This window comes from Struthio camelus, chromosome 3, assembly GCF_040807025.1.
Source record: "Struthio camelus isolate bStrCam1 chromosome 3, bStrCam1.hap1, whole genome shotgun sequence".
Classification (NCBI taxonomy): Eukaryota; Metazoa; Chordata; class Aves; order Struthioniformes; family Struthionidae; genus Struthio; species Struthio camelus.
In genome coordinates, this window is record NC_090944.1 from 115,928,541 (window position 1) to 115,951,277 (window position 22,737).

Genomic DNA, 22,737 nt, shown 5'->3' on the forward strand with positions numbered 1-22,737 from the left:
TCAGAATCATGCCCAAAAAGTGTTCAGTATACAGGAAATCGCTATAGCATTTTTAGGTTATTTTAGGTTATTGTTTCAGGATGGCATCGATACTCGAGTGCTGATTCTTAATGGAAGAAGAGCGTGAGGTAAATGGAGGGGTAGAAGGAGAGGTGAAAAAGTTAAGGAGGGGGGGTTGTTCTTCCTCATCACTTCTTTTATGATTGTTTTAAACTGCTGTACAATTAAGCTGAGCTATTTATTAAGTGAACGCTAATGGCCTTTGCAAAATGTTTCAGTAGCAGAATGGGACAAACCGCAGGCAGAAGCTGTTGGTGTTACCTGGGAATCACACGCTGCCCGAGGAGGATATTCCGTGTCTGCATGTAATGTAGCTGAGTAATATAGCTCCGCCTCAATGGATTGTAAACACTGATTTGGTAAGACATTTTTATTATGGACAAATTATTCAGTGAAGGTTCAGATGAGGGTAAGAAGACGAGATACCTGTGTACCTGGCAAGTCTATGTGGCAGTAAACTAGCAGGCCATGGGAACATGAAAGTACTTTTGTTTTAGAATATAGAGAAGTTCATGGAGCGTCAGACACAGCTTTTTATTTGTTTTAATTTAAATAAGGATAGCGATGACGAAGGAAGCTAGTCAGGATGTTATGCAGTTTTTCCATTAAGTGCCATAGAGGAGCCATATAGACTCAAAAGTTAACCTCTGGCAAGTAATACTGGCACTTCTGTGGCTTCTTTGCAGCCTCATATGAGCATTGTGCCCTTATTGACTTCCTTTTACTGCCAGTCCCTCACCTTGTGGACATTCCCAATGAAGCTGTGAAATTAGATGGAGCATGGTAGATTGAACTGGAGAGTGTTAGGAGTGCGATTTTTAAAGCTCTTGTGATTTAAAAGTATTTTTTTCTTTAACCCCCCTTTCACTTGCCATTAACTCTCCAACTCTCTCTCTAAGAAGCATGCAGAAGAGGCACTGCAGAGGGCCAGGGCAGCAGGCGAAGTTTGCACAACTTGTATGTGTTGCTTGCAAAGAGAGTTGCTGAAGGCTGCCCTCTTGGACAAAATCAGCTAGTCCCTCCGGCTGCAGCGGCCCCCGGGTCTCTCCCAGACACCCCCAGGCTGCTGCGAGCCACTGGAAGCTTGTGAAAGGGGCAGGGAAAATTTGGGTGGAAGGGAAGTCCTCGCGGGGAAACGTATCTAGCCGTAGCTAACGCGTCTAGCCGAAGTGTGTCTTGCCTCCTCCTCAAGTGTTTCTCCCTGCTCAGAACTTTTGGCCGCTCCTCTAACAGATGCTGGACATTTTCATACGGGGCAGATAACCTGCCCTCTAATCGTTAGCTTACAGATATCACCTTGCTGGTACTAAGATGCCCGTCGTGCACCAGTTTTGTGTTTTATCAAGCGCCTCACTGGACAAAATATTTTTCCGCAAAACGGAGTGGAAAGACCTCCAGGCTTGAGGAAGGGAGGGCAGCAGTTCATTCGTGCGCGTGCCCAGGAAGGAGACAGGGAAAAAGACAAACCAGCAAGCAGAAAACCAGACCCCCCCCCCCGTCCCCCCGCCCAGGCAGCGCGCGGGGGAAACGCGCGCTCAGAGGCCTGCCGGAGCCCTTCGGCAGCAGGGCAGCCTCGCACAACCGCGCTCGCGTGACTCAGGTAATCACAGCAGCGCCAGGCGGCCGGACAGGCGGCTGGGTCAGCGGCTCGGCACCGGGCAGCAGCGGCGGCACGGGCTGACGGGGGAGAGGAGGCCGCGCTACCCGAGCACCGCGGTACGGAAGCAGGGGGTTTGTGCGAGGGCGTCGGGGCTGCGCTCGGTCCCAGGCAGCTGCCGGCTGAAGCGGGGCCGAACGGCTGGATGATTCTCGCGGTGGCGCTCCCGGGAACAGCCGGCCCGACTAGAGCGATCATGAAGGAAATTACATGAACAGGGATTTAGCGTTGTCTCTTTAGCCTGTGGAAGAGATAATCTGGCCCATTGAATGTGTAACAAAATTTGCTCCGTTTCACAGGCGTAAGGACATGGTTTTGCCTTGAGAAAGCCGCAGTAAATGACTCTGAAGTCATGCTGTCACTCGTTCACTGAGCTGCTGTAATATGGAGTGGCAAGGTCTGTTTTCTCGGGCTGCTTTTTACGTAGAAGTAACACTCTTTATAAAGAACACCACTTAGTCTTATGACAAAATTTCTCTAGTGTGACACAGAAAAGCGTCGGCATCATTCTTTAAGGCTGTAGAATTTATGGCACAGTTAATTATTAATTTGGCTGGCATTTGTAAAGTAGAAGGGAGTTTGTGTGCTTTTAGGCCATGCTCTCAGTGTGTAAATCTCTTGTATGGCTGCCATAATAATATTCCTGCAGCGATGTTGTCACCTATTGTAATTTTTCTGCTAATAAGAAAATTTAAACTAACCAGGAATCCTAAATTTGGAGACTAGTTGTTTATTTCAAATATACTCTAGAGAAATAATAATGCAGTTCTGCTCTGAATTTAATTTAAACAGGAACAGGCAAAACAAATCTCTGCGGAGGGCATTTGACAATAATAAAATATTTCTCCCAGCGGGTGAGCTGGTAGCAATTGTATTGTTGCCATCAAAGCTCACGTTTCAGCAGGTCATTACCATCATAACAAGCCCTTGGACCAACTGGCATGGACATGCAACATTGAGCTCCTGATGGGCACATTATTTCAGACCTTTAACTTCATGGAGAACAAGACAAATACTCCTGGGAACGGAGGATTATATTTTGAAATTCCTTTCTTTTCTGTTCTGCTTAATAATAAGATCCTGTGTGTAATCAATCTACCGCCACTTGCTTTCTTATATTAACAGAGATTGCACGAAACTAGGCTTGGGAATCGGAGTGCTAAGAAAGAATGGCCTTTAATCTTAACAAAATAGTAACGATCAGTGTGTCCAGGACGTAACTGTGCAAACACTTTTGAACTCTCGTGATTAAAATGCTAAAAAAGCAAACAAATGTACCTGTATTCTTTTTTATGTTTACTTTTTTTTTTCCCCTTCTATAGCAACCATGAGGAGGAAGTTTATAGACTATGTTAGAGGAGAGACAATTCAGACACAGAATCGGCATCGTATCAGCCAGGAAAAACACACTGTATGTGATGTAGCCACAGCAGCCAGGCTGTATAACGAAGTATATACTAATTAACAAAGTGCTATGTGAAATCAGAGAGACCTACATTACACTAGAGAGACAAAACGCAAAGTAAACGAAAGGTGCAAGTGAAAAAGCTGATAAGGGAAATAAAGGCATTAAAAAAAAAAATTCCAGTGACAGAGGCCTATAGGCAAAAATCTCAGGTATTTTTCATCAGGGTACATATAATATAAGGTACGTATTAGTGATGCTGCAGGGGGACACTTAAAGAAGCTATGCACCATGGGGTTTGTCCCACTAAAGACAGTATTTGTACATCTGTGTTATCTTCTGGAGTCCACTGTCCTTTTTTTAAAAAAAAAAAATCTGTTTAATCTCTACTGGTATTTCAGCAGCGTTCATATCAGGTTTTAAGCAGCATACATAACTGCACGTGTAATAGCCTTGACTGATGCATGATTTTCATAGCATTCCTTTTTTTTTTACAAAAAGATCAGCTGCAGACACCATAGCAGACCACTTTTTTATTGGTGTCTGTCAGACGCTTTCATACTGTGAACTCATGAGGTCAAAAAAAACCGAACAACAAAACAAAATCCCAAACAAAATCCACATTAAATCAAATTAGACTCTTATTTGGATGTGAAGCTCCAAAGAAGACTCGGAGCCTGTCAGAAATCCCATGCCAGCTAGTAGCCATCTCAGTTAGCAGCACATTTTCCCTTTTGCATCAATATTGACGGCATCGGCCAGCTTGCGAGTACCCGCCGGTGCCAGCGTAACAGCATGGGTGAAGAGGAGGAGTGGAGCGCTCTAAGGCCAGACAGACTTGGTGGTAGAGCCAGAGGGCTGTGGAGCAGGCAGTTGTAGTGGCAAAGCCACGCTTTTATACTGGGGTAGCTTGATTTATTGCGGGGGGTGGGGAGGGGGGAGAGGAAATGGGGGAATGCAAACCGTTTCAGTCAAAATGTAGTTTCGTTGAGATAAGCTAGATCCAGAATAGGAACACTCTGTCAGTTTGCCAGTCTTCTCATTTTAGTACAGCAGTCTGTCTGTAGCCATAGCCTCCGTCTTTAGCAGCAGACAGCTGGAATAGTATGTGTTGGCTGAGCTACTAAAGCCACTGCCCCAAGCTCCTTCTTTTTTTACTTTAAAGATTTAGTAGCTATTTTCATAGTTTAGAGAGGTTTGCGCTCTTAGCCAAATTCCCCACAGACACCTACTGAAACATTTCTGCCTACCTAAACATTTCCATTGGATTTCTACGCCCTTTCAGGCTTTACTGCAGAGACACTGTGTGGTCTTAAAAAAAAAAAAACACACACAACACACACATAAAAAACCCGACAGAGTTGCATCCCCAGAAGGGGCTGCATTTCAGTGTTCCCTGTATGTTCTTTTCTGTGAGGCTACATTTGTGATTGTACAGTGCCTCATGATCTTCTGATGACAAGTGGAACAGAAATGCTAATTACAATTTTTAATTGTATGTGAAAACATTTAACCAGTGAGTAGATGCAATCATGTGTTGTGGAAGAGTACCACTGTGTTTACACTTGCCTTTTTTTTTTTTCTTTTGTGTGCGATAGTTTTTATCACTGCTTCTTTCACTTTTAGTTATGATGAGGTATTGTGGTCGGCTTTGCAGAGATACTTTGCAATAACTCAACATCAGAACACTAAAAAGGAGGGAAGAACAATTCTGTACGCATGTATGTGTGTATGCTGGTGCATGTATACACACGTCCAGTGTCAACACTAAAAAGCAATTTTGACCTCCTTTGAAGAGTCCACGCACGATTAAACTTTCTGTTGCTGTCTGCCACTCCTTTTCCTCAAGAAATTACTTCTTAGTAGGGTTAAAATGTAGAAGGCAGTAAGAGCATGGAAGAGATCCCCTCCCATTTCGAAGCATATTACTAGTAAAAGACTGCAAAGCACAAAAAGCCCCTAGCGCTATCCTGCTAGTCCAGCTGCAACAATCCTTGTCCCTGAATATCATTCTGTTTAGTAGCCTTTGTGTCATCAGCCAAGATCTCCAGAGAATGGCCAGCAGCGAAGGTGAGAAATATGTTGGCAAACACAATGACAAAATACTATCAAGATAGGCTAAAAAGCAAGAAAAGCACACATTAGCACTTCTATGATGGTTCCAGAAGGGTCCACAGGAAACACAGGTTGACCCTGTGCAATCAGGGCTACAACCTTTCAGACTGTAAAAGGCTGAGAGGCCATTTACTGTCAGTTTTTAACCATGCTGTTTAACCCCTTCAGATCTTGAGGACTTATCAGTGCTCTTCATTAACACCAATCTATATTATTGCTCCTGTGGCTATTTACTTCCGTTCTGAAAAGCTGGATCAAATAATACAGATTTTTTTTTTTAAACCCTACCCAAGAACACATAAAAGGAGTCTCTTACAGTAGGAAATGAATGATAGACTCAGTTGTTGATGGAGAAAGCAAATAAGTACTTCTGGATGGTATTAATGTGATCTTAAAATAGTGGGAAAGTTTCCTTTTATGACATTGACAGAGAGGCAATGATTTTGAGTAATGCAGGCTGATGTGGAGATGCTTTAAGATTAAATAAGTGCTATATAAAGGCCTGTCAGACTGCATTCTAATGTGCTATGAGACATTTTGCATATTTAAGAGTATGCAAAATGTCTTGTACCACACTGGAATTCATTCTGACAAGGCTTTATATAGCATTTATTTATACTCATATTTTACTTTAAGGGAAGAGGGATAATGCTTGCTACTCTTTGAATGGAAGTAAGAAAAGGTAATGCTTATTGGTTTGTTTCCTTCTTAGAAAAACAAAATAAAAACCCCCCCACAATACAAAAAAAAAAAAAAGCAATCAAAAGTGGAAGCTTGTTTAATATTGCTCTACCATCATCCTGAAAGGCATAATAATTTGAGTTACACATCTGAACTGATTGGAGTTACAGAATCATATCTCCTTTTTGCATTTAACAATATATACAATATAAAATAAATACATTTACACAAATGGACATTGGTTGGAGCACACGGTATGATACACATCACAAAAATATACAGTTGATTGCTATACAGATGTGAAGCCCATCTACAGCTATAGACATGTTTGTTTTTGTTTCTTTTTTTTTTAACTACTGGCTATTATGCAACTCCTGGATTATTATAAGCAGTTTAATTTTTTTTGTCCTTTTGCGATCTTTGCACGATAAGACTGCCATAAAATGTTTTCCTAGGCAGGTAAACAGAGACGCTTAAATAATTAAAATACAATCACCAACACCCATTTTCTCTTCTATAAGAAAAATAGCAGTTTTAATTTTTTATATCTTTTTTATGTTATCATTTAAATGCAAAATAGTGGAATAAATACAACAATCTGATCTGATTGAAACAAATGTGTAACTTCTGGGAGTTACACAATCATATTGCTTTAAATAAGAAAAAATTAAAAAATGAAGCAAAAATAGAAATTAAATTGTTATGGCTAAAACATACACCCTTTGAAATTTTCCCAACACTTCACATTAAGTAAGTGGTCTTGAAAGAACTCTTCTCCAGCAAGGTTTAAGATGAACAATACTATAAAGCCCGTGCAGTTCTTTTAGCTATATTTCAGTCTTGAGATACTTGTTCTTTTGCAGCTCCAAAAAATTACTGAAAAAGAAAACTAAAATTTGCACCGTGTGCCTTTAACACATCTCCATTTTTTTGTGTTTTTGTGTATTTTTTAGTTGATTGGCTTTTGACCCTGAAGCCCAAGTTCTTTAATGTGATACAGCAAAAACAATATTTATATTATATATTTATATATATATAGTGTACTTGAACAGTAGCAACTTAAACCCTGCACAAACTTTCTGGAAAATAAACTTTTTTTTTGCACTCTTACATATATAAATAATCTTATAGAATCAGCACCTTTTTCCCAGGAGTTGTATTTTTTTTTTTTTTGTCATTTTTAAAAAGGGATGTGCCAATTTCTGAACTCCTATCACAGCTATAAATTTCAAGTTATTGACCATCTGAATGAATTGCTAATGATGATTTATCTAGAATCACACTACAGTCACTTCTCTACTGAGAAAACACAATCTACAATATAGTCCCATATAGCTAATGATAGATACACAGTTTTTCTCTAGCACAAGGCTGATGTAGCATCAGCCCATTGTATTTTGTTTAAAGCACACAAAGTAGCAATAGTTTTGGAAACTTGTCCGCACCAAAAAAGTTTTGCAACAACACAGAGCGAGTTAATAACAACATCTGAGAGATGATTGAATAAAAGCTATATTTACAGCATTTAAAAATTAGACTTATCTATAATCTTGAAATATTCAAAGTTTTATTTCTAAGCTATACATTGGTATTCTATAATAAACTGTTACAGAAATTATCCCTTGTTTTGAAAATATTATGATCTCAATGTGTATCTGTTCATAACGAGTATTTGTTTGGAGCTTCAATCTCTTAATTATTACTAGGAAGAACCTTATTACCGGTAAGGAATAGAATATACTACTGTAATCTCCTGAGGAATTGTACATCCAATATTGTCTCTAATTCTACCCTGTGTCTATAAGCACACACCACAAGAATCCAAACACCACAAGAAGAACAAGACAACAGTCTTCGAATGCAACATAAAAATTCAGAAAAGCACAGCAAACATGAAACATTGAAAAGCTGAACTACATTTCTTTTGTTTGTTAGGATTACAATTTTAATTACATCTGTGTACATAGAATAAGGATGTTCACATAGTACAGGGAGCAGCTACTAACACTGGTACATTGGTATAGCATTTGATGGAGGTTATTGTTTATTGGTTATTTAGCGACTGTAGTTTTCTGGGGGCATCTAATTGGTTTATACATTAGATTACACCTCTTAACAGTCTTGAAACGGACTGACTTTCATGCTGTGACAATACTGGTTGAAAAGCACATATACTGGTTTAGCTACTTGTTAAAATTGCAATTTACAAAATAAAATCTAAATTAATAAATAATGTCTAGAAGTGTTAAATTCTTGAATTTGGTCAGAAGTCTACTACTCTGATTTCTTAATTTTGCAAATATTGGCATTTGCCTTATTGCCTCTAAGCTACTATTGGTTCATAGGGTTTTTGTGTGTGTGTGTAAGGTTATAATTTTGCAAACAGGCAGTATCTCATTCATTTACAACTGAAGCAGTTAGAAATCATGTAGCAACTACACCTTTGTACAGTCGCTGTCTCCTAACACCTTTATAGATTAGTAGTTGACATGGAGTATTTATATGTTAGACTACTCAGATATACTGTAGGTGTAATCTAATCCTTTGAGTCAGTGAACATTTAGTTATAAACTGGAGCTCATGTTAAGAAACTGGATGTTTTGGACCAGACTGGCACACAACATAAATTGCATCCGTGATAATATGCACCTTCCCTTCAACTATTGCTTTAGTAAGATAAATTCCCACATTAATAAATGGCTGAAAACTGGTAAAGCTGGTACAAAAAAATCTCCATTAGTAAGAAGAAACAAAACATTTAAAAAAATCTTCCTTCAGGATTCATTTGTCCTTCATTATTGTTCATCATTGTTCAAGCCAGCACAAAAATGCAGTATTTTTTTCTCTTTAGTATTGCATGAATGAATAAAGCTTAAACTATTCCCTGAAAAAGTTACATTGTAGCTAACCTAAGAAATATCTGGAAGACTTGAAAAAACAATTAAGGAATCAAATGGCTGTAACTGATCTAGATGGAAAATGCAATGATAAGAAGCAGCCGATGCATCGTCGCTTAGTCGTCTAATTAGAGACTGCTCCTATGAAATCTAATACTGCATTCAGTCAGTTCATCATGTTGTACTGTACTGCTAGGTACGATGGTTCTCTCTTTGATTCCTTTGTCATTGGGGACATTATGGTTCATAATAAGTTCACTGGCATCCATATTATGGATTTCCATCCTTTGGCAGGCCTGGCTTCCATCTCTCTTCAATTAGAGACCTCTTTTAAAAAGTTCAGCAGCAAAGAAAAAGAGAAAAGGAAAAAGGAAAGGAAAGAACAGAAAGGAAAAGAGAGAAAAGGAAAAAGGAAAGAAAAACTGCATCAGAAAGACACAGAAGAAAAAGTTGAAAGCTGCTTCACAGTCTTGCTGCTAAATATCAGTGCAGTCATTTTTTTCTTAATTAAACACTAAGTTTCTTTGCCATTATTATCCTGTTTATTTTCCCTTTTTTTTTTTTTTAAACGTGCATGATGGGAAAGCCCATGATGCTTTAGTCAGACCTTGGCCTCCAGCATTTCCAAAAAAAGTTTGTGCATGGGGACTTTGCCTTCCAGTTTGATGTTGTAGAAATGCTGCACGGCCTTGGTGGAGGTTTGCCTCAGAAGTGGGAGAGTCATCAGCATCTTGCCAGCGCGACGTGGATCTTCCATGTGCTGTCCAGCCTCATAATCCTGCAGAGCCTCATGTAAGACGTCCTGAAGTTTCTGCACTGCCTCAACATCCTCTATGTGCATTGAGTCTGCAAAACAAAGGAGCAACAGGAGTTTTCAGTTCCATGTACCAGAAAGTCAGGTAACTCTGTACCTGCACCACACGTTAACTAGTACTGTACTCTCTTACCAAGAAGAAAGATAATTACCCACTTATTTCTATATTGACCTTCCGGAAAATATCTGGATCCTCTAGGGAATTACAAATGCATAATTAACTCTTGGGTAAGTAATCTTTCTCCTCATCCTCCTCAAACTAGCAAAATGGTCACCCTGGCTGCTCCATAAACCATTTCTTACAGCAACTGCTTCAAAGAAATTATAGCACCAGAGGACAAAGGCTGTATGCGCTGAAGTCCACCTTTTATTGGAGATGCAAGAATTACTCCCCTGTCATGGAAAAGCTTGGTAAAATTCTGTGGCAAACTCCAAGGTTATGGCATTGGAAGCCACAGCCCTTACCCGCTGCCGACTCACATACATGCCTACATAAAAAACACAGGATTAGGACCACTTCACTGACACAAGGCAAAAGTGGTTTTGATGTGATCTCCTGACAGGTTTAGCAGAAGTTTTTCTCCCTCACATTCAGATAGGATCCAATATAGTTTTCAACTTACTTGTGGCAGGCAACACTTAGTATGTTCCTCAACTGCCTTTGCTCTGTAAAACCAACACTTCATACCAGGTGTATCCCTACTCTCCCCTCCCTCCCCCCCCCCCCCCCCAAGCATGGTTTACATTGTTATTGTAGCTTTTTTGCATTCTTTTTTAATCACTCAAAGCAAGCACCTTGTTTTGCACCTTTTCAGGCGAGATGTTTTGGTGGTGTAAGTATTGAATGACAAGCCTAGACAAATGCACACGAGGAACTAAATTAAACTGCTACATGACCTGGAAAGATTAAAGCAACAGAAGTGTGAAGTAAAAAGAAAAGATCCAACTGAGGTAACTGTAAAACCCTAAACAGCATAAACACAAGGAAGGAAGATGTCCCTGAGAACCCACAGTTACTGGACCATGCTGAGATGACTTCAGGTAAGCAGCCCTAACTCTCTGCCTTTCATGTCATCCTAACCTTCAAAGAAAAAAAACTGTGTGGCTCACAGTGAGGTGCATGCAATTAAGGGAGAACGGTCATTAAGTGAAATAGGCCACCAAGCCCTTCCTGTCAGCTACCAAAATGTGGATGGCCCACGGACTCCAGAGCCCACAGACTCCAGAGCTCCATAAAGCACCATAGCAAAATATAATATTTATCGTGAATACTAATTTCATGCAGAGGCCTGATTTGCCATTAACTGATGCACCAGCTCTACGCAACTGCGCTAGGGGTTCAAGTCCTAGGGATGAGTGACGATGTACAGGCCAAACTCAGGGTGAAACCAGGACAGTAAATCCATGGCATTATTACAGCATATCCAGAAAAATTCCATTAAATACAACTCTTGCTTTGCATCTTAATTTTTTGTTTTGGAATAAAGCTCCTGTTCTCAGGCAGAATAATGACTGAGAAGCTGCACAGTGAAGAAACCACTTCTATCGTTGTTTCCCACTCCTGTATTACGCAGTATCATGCACTGAATCACGATTTTGATAGGGCCTCATGTTTTATCCTGTTGATGATAACAGAATCACAGAAACCAAATTTTGCAACCCCCGCTTCAAATATCTAAATTACATTCTAAGAGCTAAGATATGTCTAGAGTTTCATTTCTTAATAATTTGCATATAACAATTTCCTCAGATAATCTGGGCAGGCTCTCTTTTTCAAGTACAAACATATACAAACAAAACACAAACCAGTAAGTAACAGGTTAACCAAAATGCTCCAGCTTCTATTCTCAAAACAAATGTGCAAATTGAAAAGAAAAAAAAAAGTTAGAGCGCTTGCTCTAAAACAGACACTTAATTATATACAAGTTTGGATCATTTAGCACGTTTTATTGATTCTGATGACAGTTTATCTGTTAATTACACATAATGGAGTCCTATGGGAATTTTACATGTTTAATAATTCTGAGTCTTGGCGAATACTTGCTCTAAGAAGCGTGCAGTTAGACATACGCTGCAGGGGGATGTGATACTGCGCATCAAGGTGCACTGTGCTGAAAGTGGAGAAACTCAAAAATATATCCTTCAGGGAGAAAGAAGACTACAGCTTTTAAAAAAGGCAGACAGGGAAACATTACCTCTAGCAAAATTTAGCTCCAATTACTGTGAGCCCATTCCCCAAATCTAGGGATTTTTTATTTTTCTGGTGTTCTAGTAGTGACTTTGCGACTAAATAATTCTGCTTCAATAAGAGAAAATCCCTGATTTCTGTATCCTACAAACAGAGAATGTAATCAATACAGACGTGTGAACACGCGCACAAGCGTAGCTGATGTCTTAAGCACAGTGTCCAGTTGCTGGGCTTCATTTGGAATGCAAACTCCAAACAAATCAGCTTCGTTACTCCCTGACTCTTTACCAAGTCCTTAGATATTCCCAAGTATGTTACAGGACACAGACATGCTGTGCTACTCCAAACAATTTTCCATAAACCATGCACCGTCTGCGCAGAAACTACGCACCTTTGCCTTCTCCCCTCAGAGGCAGGGTCGTCTTTAGGGTGCTTCAGAAGCCAGATAGGAGCATTTTAGTAGCAACAAAATTCTTAGCTGCTCCAGACTGTTCTCAAGTCATTTTTTTTACATCACATCGCTTTAAGAGACAGGTCTTTCTGGAGACACTGACTATAAATGTTCAGTTTTACCGTTTATATAATTGGTCTGAGTCTTCCTAAATGGCTAAGTACTTGCAACTGCTACCAAGTCTGAACTTGCAAATGTATGGATGGAGTGTGGACTAATATATTTTTCTCACAGCGATGGAACTCTGCTGGGATCTTTAGCTCTGCAGTTTGGATAGCAACGTGGCCTGACACTTCAGAAACACATAGGCTTTCTACATTTCTTACTTAGAAACTGAGTGAGGAGAGAAAAGAGGAAGAGAACACACCCTGAAAAACTAAGAGCGGAAGGTGGATCAAAATCTGTCCGATGATATAGCTGTTACACTCCAGGCCCTGAAACTCTTTCACTGTATGGACAACATCTTAAAGCAAGGGATCTTACCCTCTCCTCCCAGTAGTGACTGGGCAGCATCCCTGCGTGTAAAAACAGCAATTGCTTACATGGAAAAAGAGTAGTAGTAAAGCATTTAATATATTTGTTGCTGTCTTTGAAACCAATTTAGCAGCTGGGAAGAACGTGGCCAGCCAGCTCTCCGCAGGCCAAACGCAAGTACGCCACTGACAAACAGTGGTTCCTCGAGCAGGGATTAGGGACCTTCACCTTAGGAAACAGGTGTTAGAAGGTCACAGGAAATGAGGTAAAAAAAAAAGAGAGAGAGAAAGAGACACACTCACAAACAGTGACTGAGACCTCAAACTATTCTTTTAAGATTGTGATTTAGCTTGAAAGATTTAAAAAAGATTTAATCAAATTACTATGATAATTTAACTTTCCATTTACAGAAAAGATTCAAACTCATTTCAGCGTTACCCATTCCAGGGTCTGCTAACGTTTAAAGGCAAACTCACTAAATCTGTGCTACTTAATTAGACCATGATTCAGCTAGCAGGCTGCTCAGGAAAATATTAATCTCTACAAAGATCCTTCTTCAAGTTTTAGCCTTGCAGTTTGGACTTCCACTTTATTCCTGATATTAAACGGATGTAGATCTTAATCCCTCAGGCGCTTGCCTTTGAAAATAAGGAAAATGGTTGAAAATGCTGAACTAGCCAAGGGGAAAAGAAGACAAAAAACTGAAAGAAAAGAGAAATATTTTCAGTAACTACAGACTGGCAGATGTAGAAGTGAATTCAGAGCAGGTTAACTTATTGCTGATAAGCCCCATCCACACTAGTAAGAGATGGCAATGTCAAAAAGAACCTCTGTAATTTAAGGGAACACCGAGTCTATGTGACAATTCAGAGCAAAGAAATAATTCCACAGACAATATGAAATTGAATTGTATGTTAAGTTCAAAGATTTTGAATGTTCTTCCTACACTAGGAAAAATCTAAAAATGCGGCTTTTTTTTAATGCCTTTGTAGACAATCTGGGTAATTTACAATTACAATACACACAAGTAATAACCCGAGGAAATCTACACCCAGATGTAAGCCCTTAGGCACTTTAAAACCATTGCCTGTACTAAGGATGAACTTAAATAGGATCATTTGAAAATGTCCTTTGAAAATAAGCAGAATTTGATCGTAAATGCCCTACAAAAAAGGAGCCCAGGTGGGTGAAATTGAACAGCTAAACAGACAAACACAGAACTAGTAGATACAACACCCTGCTGAAAACACGCGAATTCAACGCGGAAGCGGGAAAAGAAGTTGATCAGTGTTGCAATGGGAGGTGAGATCAACAAGTTAGCACATACACTCATTGATCCCCACTTTGAGAATCTCGTCTTACTCTTGCAAACGCTTTTTGTTTCACCATCACAGCATAGGAAACTAGAATCGGACCTCTTTTGATCAGCTGCAGAGAAAGCTGATTGATTGTATCATTGTGCAGAAATGAGAGAAAACGAGACTTCTCATCCGGGAAAAACACCACAAGGTCCAGATGCAATCTCCGATAACAATATACCTTGTTTAAAATTCAAGCTTCATCTCAAATATGGAAAACAAACACCTGGTCACCCAGGAGTAATTCAGAACATACCACTAAGGGTGAAAACTAGCTGGAGTTTGGAAAGCACCTGAAATGAGGGTAAGGTGATCTCTCCAAATACTGCTCGGAGGAAAGTTAAAGGAAAGCATGTTTCTACTGCTTGGGTACATAATATCACTAAGAATAAAGCAGAGGAAACCCAGGGATCTTCCAATGAAGTATTTTTCATGTCAGGAAATTCAGGCAGCGTAAAGCAAGAAGTTGTTATAGTGAATCAAGCAGCAGGGAGTATGCAGCAGTGAGCACGCACATTAGGATGCTGATAAAGCACATCAGAGAGGCAAATATCAACAAGTAGGGTGAGGTACTTGAACGACAGCAATCACTGTGACATTTGTGCTTCTGTATAGCTGAGCAGTTCACAAATTAAAAATGGATAAATCAGTTTAGGAAGTTATAATCCTATATATCCTTGAAAAACTGGATGAGATCAAGAACAAGAACAGTAAGCAAATGGGTTTTGCTTCACCTAAGGGCAATAGAACCCTAATCTCAAATAATGAAGTCTCAAATAAGAGAAATTCATTATCTAGTTGGTGTTGACAAGCCAAAAAACCACAAAAGTCACTACAGCATTTATTCATGGGCAAATTTTCTCAGAATTATAGAATTCCTGCCTGTTCTGCCTGAAACATATGACAAATTTACATGGGAAAACTTGCATTTTTGCAAAGTACTTGCCCATATTGTGTTTATATCTCATTTTTATGAAAAACACAACACAGTGACAATATTTTGGAAAATATATTGCTTAAGATAGAAGGAAACCATGAAAATCCTCTATAACAAATCAAACTAAGTTCTTGGTTTCCCCACCTAGCAATGTCCATCCTTTTCCCGTCTAGAATTGTAATTGCCTCAGATATTTATTCTGGTCATCCCTGTTTAAGATCAACAACTATAAAAAATTTTGAGAATCTTTTTGCGTATCTTTCTTGAACAGAACTATTTGCTGGAGTCTGCATGGCTGGGCTGGAGATAAGTGCATAGACAAACAGAATATTTTCCCATGAAAAAGAGTATGGCAAAAATAGTCTGAAATCTGGATTATTCCACTGGAAACAGACAGTTCAATCATAATATATGTTGAAAATTAAGGACAAATAAATTAAGAATTCCTTGTCCTTAGTGGTTATGGGCAGTGGCACCTAAAAAGGGGAAACACAGGCTTGTATAACTGATACAAGGGTTTAGTCTGGATTATACTGGTTCAGCCAGCTTTTAAGGAGAGACGTGAAAACTGAAGCCTCAAAACAGTATCTAAATCATGGTAGGAAACTTAAGATGCAGTAAGAAAAGGAATGAATTCACAAAGCACATCTGCTTATTTCAGGAGGTGATTGGATCAACAGTGTACTGAAAGCACTGTATATATAGGCATAAGGTAAGTTTAAACACAGTAAACCACCTTTTCTTGTTCCTGGAATGGCTTACTTTCCACTACGATGGGTAAGGAGTGCAATGAATAAAGAAATATTCCAGCAATGCAGAACAAACTGCATAATATGAGCTGGTTCAAATGCCTACTGAGTAAGGCTAATAAAACTCTGGAAAGGGGAAATTGCATGACAGAGATAAGATACCAAACAAAAGGAAATGTTGAATGAACGTTTCAGAGTCCTTTTTTATCCACTGCAAGATTCAAGTAATTGCCGTAATAACCAGTGAGGGCCACTGTTTTACTGCCGTGGAAAAACAGGGTGAATAACAGTGAATACTAGCAATTGTACTGGTGACACAGCAGTTCATGCAGTTGCCTTCCTATCCAAAGATATGGATTGGCTTCGCAGCAAATTCACCAGTCAGCCCAGAGCTGGGCCGTGGCAGAAGCAGCGGAGCGCTTTGGTTGCAGGGCTGCCCTGGGAGCAACGAACCTGGGCTGCTCTCCTCCAGGTTGCCACAGGATCGGCCTCCCCTCTTCGCTTTTGTGAGTCTCCAGCTACTGACGCATAAAACAGGGATAATACCTACCTATCTCCTACTAAGTGAGGAATATCTCAAAGTTACTTGATCACTAGACCAACTAATAGAGGAAAAATAATTAAACCTAGCAAACAGTAGCAGAGTTATTTATCTTCTCTAAGAATTGTGGGTGCCATCTATTTGATTACACGAAAACAGCATCTGAGGAAGAAACTCTGATTATACCTGCAATTTCCTTTTTCTTTAATTTTTTTTCTATGCCGTACCACTCTTTATAGAGGATGATATGAACAGAGTTAACACACCTGGCTACTTATATTTCCCAAAATAAACAGTAGTAAGATACCAATGACACACCCACACATGTATATCACATATGTATATATCTCTCTATATACACCTATTCATGACAGCCTATTCATGTTTTAATCATGAATTCTGACACTAACAAGATATAGAAGGATGACTAAATAAAATAAAGTAGAAACTAAATTATTAAAAACTAAATATAATCTTTTGCAAGGTATGACAAACTACAGTCTATAGAGGGAATAAAGCTGATATATGTCCTGTGGAATAAGCAATCTATAGGGTTCTACCAGTTAATTTTATTATGAAAATATTACTTAACAATAATGTCCTAGTGCTCTGAGTACATTTTTTTGGTGGCTGGAAAGCTATCAAAGTTGTAAGAACTTTGTAAGAAATTTTTAACAAAGGTAGATGATTGCGAAACATTACTGGCATCAGTGCTGAACTGTGTTTCTTTATGTTACGAAGCACAGGGTGCTCCTTGGTACTGAAAGTGCTTTTTTTTTTTTTTAAGAGGCAATTAATAAGAGAGACCAGGAATCATGATGGGGAAGAAAGGTACTTTTCTGCTTCAAGGGGCACAGGCTAGGCAGCCAGCATTAAGGCTTAAGGTTAAATTTTCAACAGTGCATACGGTCATGCTTTTATCTGCTTAGGACCCACGTTCAGGTCAAATTTTTCAAAATCCCAGCAGCCTATTAGGCAGCGACACGCAGATCAGATTTTCAAACGTGCTAATGTATTTTGACGTTCCTGTTACTTATTTTAGTTCTTAGATGGGAACTGAGATTTTCTTAAAAATCTGGTCTCAGTTGTGACTTCTGAGCACTTCTGCAACATTTGGCCTGAAGGCACAATGTAGTCCTTACTGATTAGGCAATTTCAAAAACTGCTCACCTGCATCTCCCTGTTTAGTATTACCTAATCAATACATGAGAGTGTTTTCTAATGCGAAAGAGATGAGCAGGTCATCTTTTATGTGTAGGAGCGTGCGTGTGAGAACGTGCGCACGTGTGTACACTCGCACATATTGTGTAAATATTTCCCCCTCACTGACACACGAGGAAGTAATTGGTACATGCATGTTTTGGAAACCATTCAGAGTTGATTTTCTGCGTGGGTAAACAAAGTGCTCATTGGTGCCAGACTGCTTCATTTGGGCAGTGCAAGGTGGAAAACAGGGCGTTCGCGTCCAGCAGCTTCAAGGCACTTGTTTGCTTTTGTGTACAGAAGCAAAAGAAAGAAGGAAGGAACTACTGATATTGACAGGACCAGGACTAGACTGTGGCAAGAGGGACTTCTCTGGTGTTCAAGCATAAAGAGTGTATTAATTGCGATTGAATCAATTCAGATGTCTAAAATTGACCTGATAAATCCCATATTAAGCACTAGAAATTAAACATAACTGTTGAAATCATGTCTGTATAATCTCTGAAGCACACAGGACTGAAATGTCTATACAACATTTGTCCTCTCAATAGGTATTTAAACTTTCCAGACTCTGCATGTGCTCATTTGACTATATTTGAGGTTGATACTTTTTGCATTTCTGGAAATTTATAGATGCAGAGTAGCACCGGTAAACATTGAAAAGGGAACATCTGATAACAGCCGTCTGAGAATTTCCCTGGAAAATTACGCTGCCTCCCCACCTTTTAGAAACCAAATGGTAGAGTTATCTCAGATTTTGTACTAATGGTCTCTGCAGGCTGAAAGAAAAGCTAATAGTTGGGGTATTGTCATGTTCATGATAGTTGTGGTACCAAAACAAAGCTTGTGGTATATTTATTTAAACAAAATATAACCAACATTAAGACAACCCACAAATTCTTTTTCTGCTCCTATATACCAGCAATATGTACCAGCAAATGCTCCTATATAACAGCAGAAAATAACAGGACCCTGCATCATAAATCACTAACACAGGTTCAGTGCCATAAGACCACTTTCATCTACTATTTACACTAGAGTTAGCCTGGGAATCTTATTAGACATCATGGATATGGCAGAAATGTCTGAAACACGCAAGAATTTCCCTATATACTTCACCCGTTCTCCCCACAGCTATAAAACAAGTTGATTTATTTTAAATTGGAAAAACAAAGAGTGGAATAAAATTAGAAGTTTTTGAAGAAAGTAGATGTAGCAACAAAATGTATTTAAACATAAATTGCTAACTTATTTTTATAATGTCGTTTTACTCCATTTTTCCACTATAGCTCCATTTACATCAATCAAGTTCATAGTCATGTAAAAATAAATTATCTTCTGGTTTTGTCTATCAAAAGAGCTGTACTGTAATTTTAGCAGCATTTGTAAACTGAAACACTAGGGGTCTGACACGCTATAATGGCCTGTAATTCTGCAGGTGCTATTTTACACCTACATGTTAGTGTAGTTACTGGTAGAGGTTTGATATCTGCTGCAGGAACTGAAATGTTTAACGTCAGCAGTGAAAACGTACTGTTGAAAAAGAAGCTAAATAGGTATTAAACAGCTGGCCTGCTTTTTTAACTCTTCCTTGCAACCGTTTCATTTTAAAACAGCAGTTTTATTTCTATTAAGATGAGAGAAGGAGATATTTTCACGTAGATGTGCCTGAATTCTAGTATGCTGAATTATATTTGTCCACCTTTGACATGAACCTGGTTGTAATTCCCAGTGAAGTTAATGAAGCTACGGATGATTTTGACATACTCTACGTAGAATGTATGACTGAACTTTTTTGGCAGCAATATCTTTTATTATTGCTTAAATACTGCACATCTGGGAAAAAAAGGTATTGTGTTATCTAACACCTTAACCTTACATTCTCTAGCCCCTTATACTTTTCACTGAATAAGCTGCAGAAATATTTCTAATTCAAAGCCTTTGAATTACAGAATTAGAAAAACAAATACAAGAACTTTTCAATTTAGACTCCTACTTGCAGACAACTTTCTTGTTCTGCATATTAAGCATGAACAATCTTGAGAAAAACCCCTCCTTTTAGCTGCAAAATGTTCTGAAGTGTATATGTAAACTGGTCAAAAATAAATAATCCTCCCCCAAAAAACCCTGATTTTGATTTTTGAGGGGTAGTTCAGCATTTTTTTTAATTCTAAAAATAAAACACTATTCTAAAACTAAGGATAGGGTGAGTAGGGTAGAGAGTATTTTACAAAGCAACTAATAGCATTTTGGCTTTGCATGTTTTTGAATTATATTTCCAATTAAAAATGCAGAGTGCTAAATCACATTACAAAGACAAATAGGAAAGTACAACTTCATTGTTGAAAACAATTTCCCTCCTATCAATCTGAGGATTCATGCATCAATATTGTAGATGAACTGTTAATTACAAAATCAATTAAAAAATTATTTCTAAAAACAGTCACGCGTCCTAGCTCTCAGGGGGGCAATTTGGGCAGAAGGTCTCATCTCACTAGGACCGCGCCAAATCACAAGTCGTCATCCACAAGTAAGCAAAAGCAATCTGGTTTTTCATTTTTCAGCGCGGCTGAGCCCAGCCTGAGATTGATCGTCACATATGGCCCCAGAAAACAAACTGTCAATACCTTGAATGCTGCAGAATTTGAACAAATAGCCGTCCGCCCATTCAAGCCACTCATTGCATCCCATTTAACAGATTTTATTGACAGTTTCCTTCTTGTAATTAAAGGGAAAACTACTGGCCAGCAACCAAGATAAAGTTCAAAGATAGGGTCAAAACAAAAGCAGATGGAGGGGCACGGTGTGACTGTCAATGGAACATAGCATCAGAGCATGTTATTGACACACAGGTATCTAATGATCGGCACGTCATTAAAGAGGGATCTATCGTGAACTTTATGCAAATGCTAAAAGGGACTTAAGACCACAATAAAGCATTAAGGAGGCACAAAAGGAAAAACAACAAAGCACAAACGATTTTTTACTTATCAGACACTATTCACTGCTTCAGCACTTTTAAATTCAAATGCAGAAACAAAAATTCTTTCTGAGATTTTTAACCCCTTCTGCACAGGTAATAATTTTTGCAGAAGTATTACCATAAAAGCAGAGGATCATAAAAGCCGAAGTATTACCATAAGAGAAGAGGTAAGGTGTGGCCTGGGTCAGAATAAGTAAGAATTTCCTCCCTCCACCCCATCCTAAATTCACCCACATAAATCAGTAGCTGTATTTAAAGAGAACGTATACAGCATACGCTTGTGCAGCCATCCTTTCTGCTCATTTTAACTGCAATGATTACACTTGCCTGGATTATGGAATGGATTTAGGAGAACAACATCTATATTCATTTGAAAGGATCTCTGCCTGTGAAATACTCTCCAAATCATCCAGTGCATTATTCTCTACTCCCTTAGGAACGTATTCCACAATTACTTAGAACCAGAAAGCTCTTCTTCAGTTCGAACCACTTTGTTGCCTTTTAGACTAAGAAGCACTGTAACCTAAGCATCATTAGCAATTTCTTATTCTAAAACCATGTTTAAAGCAAGTATGCAGAAGGTATTAGGGAGAGGAAAAAAAAAGGGACATATGAAAAATGTAGCAACCATCGTGCCACTCTGCCAACCTGAATTAGCAAGTGCTATAGCTTTGAGGGTGACAAACTCTTCTTTCTCCAGCTTCATGCTCTTGTATTTCTTTACCAGCTGCAGTATGGCATTGTTGAGGTCAAGAAGGCCTGCTAATTTGGATTGGTCTTCATCCATAATATAATCTTCAGCATATACAAGCTCATCCTCAAAAGAAAGTGACCGGTATACAACACCCAGAATCAAAATCTCCATCCAAGCACTCTGCAGAAGGCTCATCTGGTCAGCTAGAGACAAAGTGGAGAATCCTGTACAGGAAAAAAAAAAAATGCAGGAAAAATATTAAGCAGGTTTAGATTTGTCATAAATTTTCTCCTCTTTTTATTTTTATATAAACTGTGATACATGTATGTACTCTCTTAATCTTCCTTCTGCTTCTATGTCTCCCCTCCTCATCCTACTACAGGAAAGTCGGTAATATAAAATCAAAGGTTTTCTAAGCAACACCAAAAGTTACGAACAAGAATGGATTTGTAGGTTCTTTCTCTAGGAATTACTGATTTGGGGGATTATTACAGTTACAATCTGGGGTTTATATGATGTCTTCTTAGTTCTGAAATACTCATTCTTAGTTCTAAAACCTGATACTGTGAGGCTAGGATCCAATGGCTCTCTTCATCATTACCGTAAACCAAGGAGGATAATTTAGGGGAGGGTGGTGGGGTGGTGCTTTTTTAAAAGGGAAGATTGGATGCTTTAATAGAATTAGGGTGATTATCACAACGAGGCAAATTGTCTTTGAACTTTAACCTCCGTGGAAAGAGAAGTAACACCTACCCTCTTCAGAAAAGATACTAATTACTCCTGTAATGCCTCCTGCCTCTCCTACACTTGTTGAAATAACAAGGCAGCACATTAAAGTGCTAAGTGAATAGCAGTCACTATCATTTTTGTGACAGCAAGCAAAAATTTAATAAATGTCTCTTAATGAATTTAAGTTTTGCTTCCCCCCCCACCCCCCCTGCTCTCTGTGCTAATAGGATCTCTAAGGGCAAAGGCAAACATCTTTACTGCCTTACCTTTTCAGGCTCTTGTTCACAGTACCTCTTAATTTATTATATCAAACTGCTAATATCCCAACCACGTTAGGAGCTACAGAACAATATGGGAGGAGGATGTGATTTCCTGGCCTGTTGGTGAAATGCAGTAGTTTGCCAGTTGGCACCGTCAACCACAAGTACTTAATAAAATCATCAAAGGGGATTAGTCAAGCTTTTCTTAAGGGGTCTTAAGACATGTCTGAGGCTTTCATTTAGTTGTTTATGGAGCTGCTTACATGTTCTTTGACAGGGTTCCTGCTGTATTAACATTATTTTTGTTGCTCAATTACACTTAAATGCATTTTTCTGTTTTGAAAGTCAAGAGTTACAATCAAGAAGGAATATATCACAAACCAGTAAATGTACAAGGCATCTACTCCAGACAAGATTTTCTCTATAAGCACTAAGCAACAAAACTAATACAGTAAAAAACATATCCAAACCACCAGGCATCCATAAAAAATGAAATAGAAAACTGGCTGCTTGCTTTCTCTCCCTTCTTTTTCCCTTTCTT

General features: G+C 38.9%; 1 protein-coding gene across 21 annotated transcripts in view; it reads right to left on the reverse strand.

Annotated features, from left to right (window-relative positions):
• Positions 1–5,999: 5,999 nt before the first annotated feature.
• The window catches only part of ESRRG (estrogen related receptor gamma), a 413,394-nt gene continuing 396,656 nt past the window's right edge, over positions 6,000–22,737 (reverse strand). For all 21 annotated transcript variants that reach the window (XM_009669000.2, XM_009669002.2, XM_068939849.1 and 18 more), the window contains 2 exons: positions 21,162–21,431; positions 6,000–9,661 (listed from right to left, as the gene is read on the reverse strand). In XM_009669000.2, the coding sequence (XP_009667295.1) occupies positions 9,417–9,661; positions 21,162–21,431 (515 nt within the window). In that variant the 3' untranslated portion in view covers positions 6,000–9,416. The remainder of the gene's footprint in view (positions 9,662–21,161; positions 21,432–22,737) is intronic.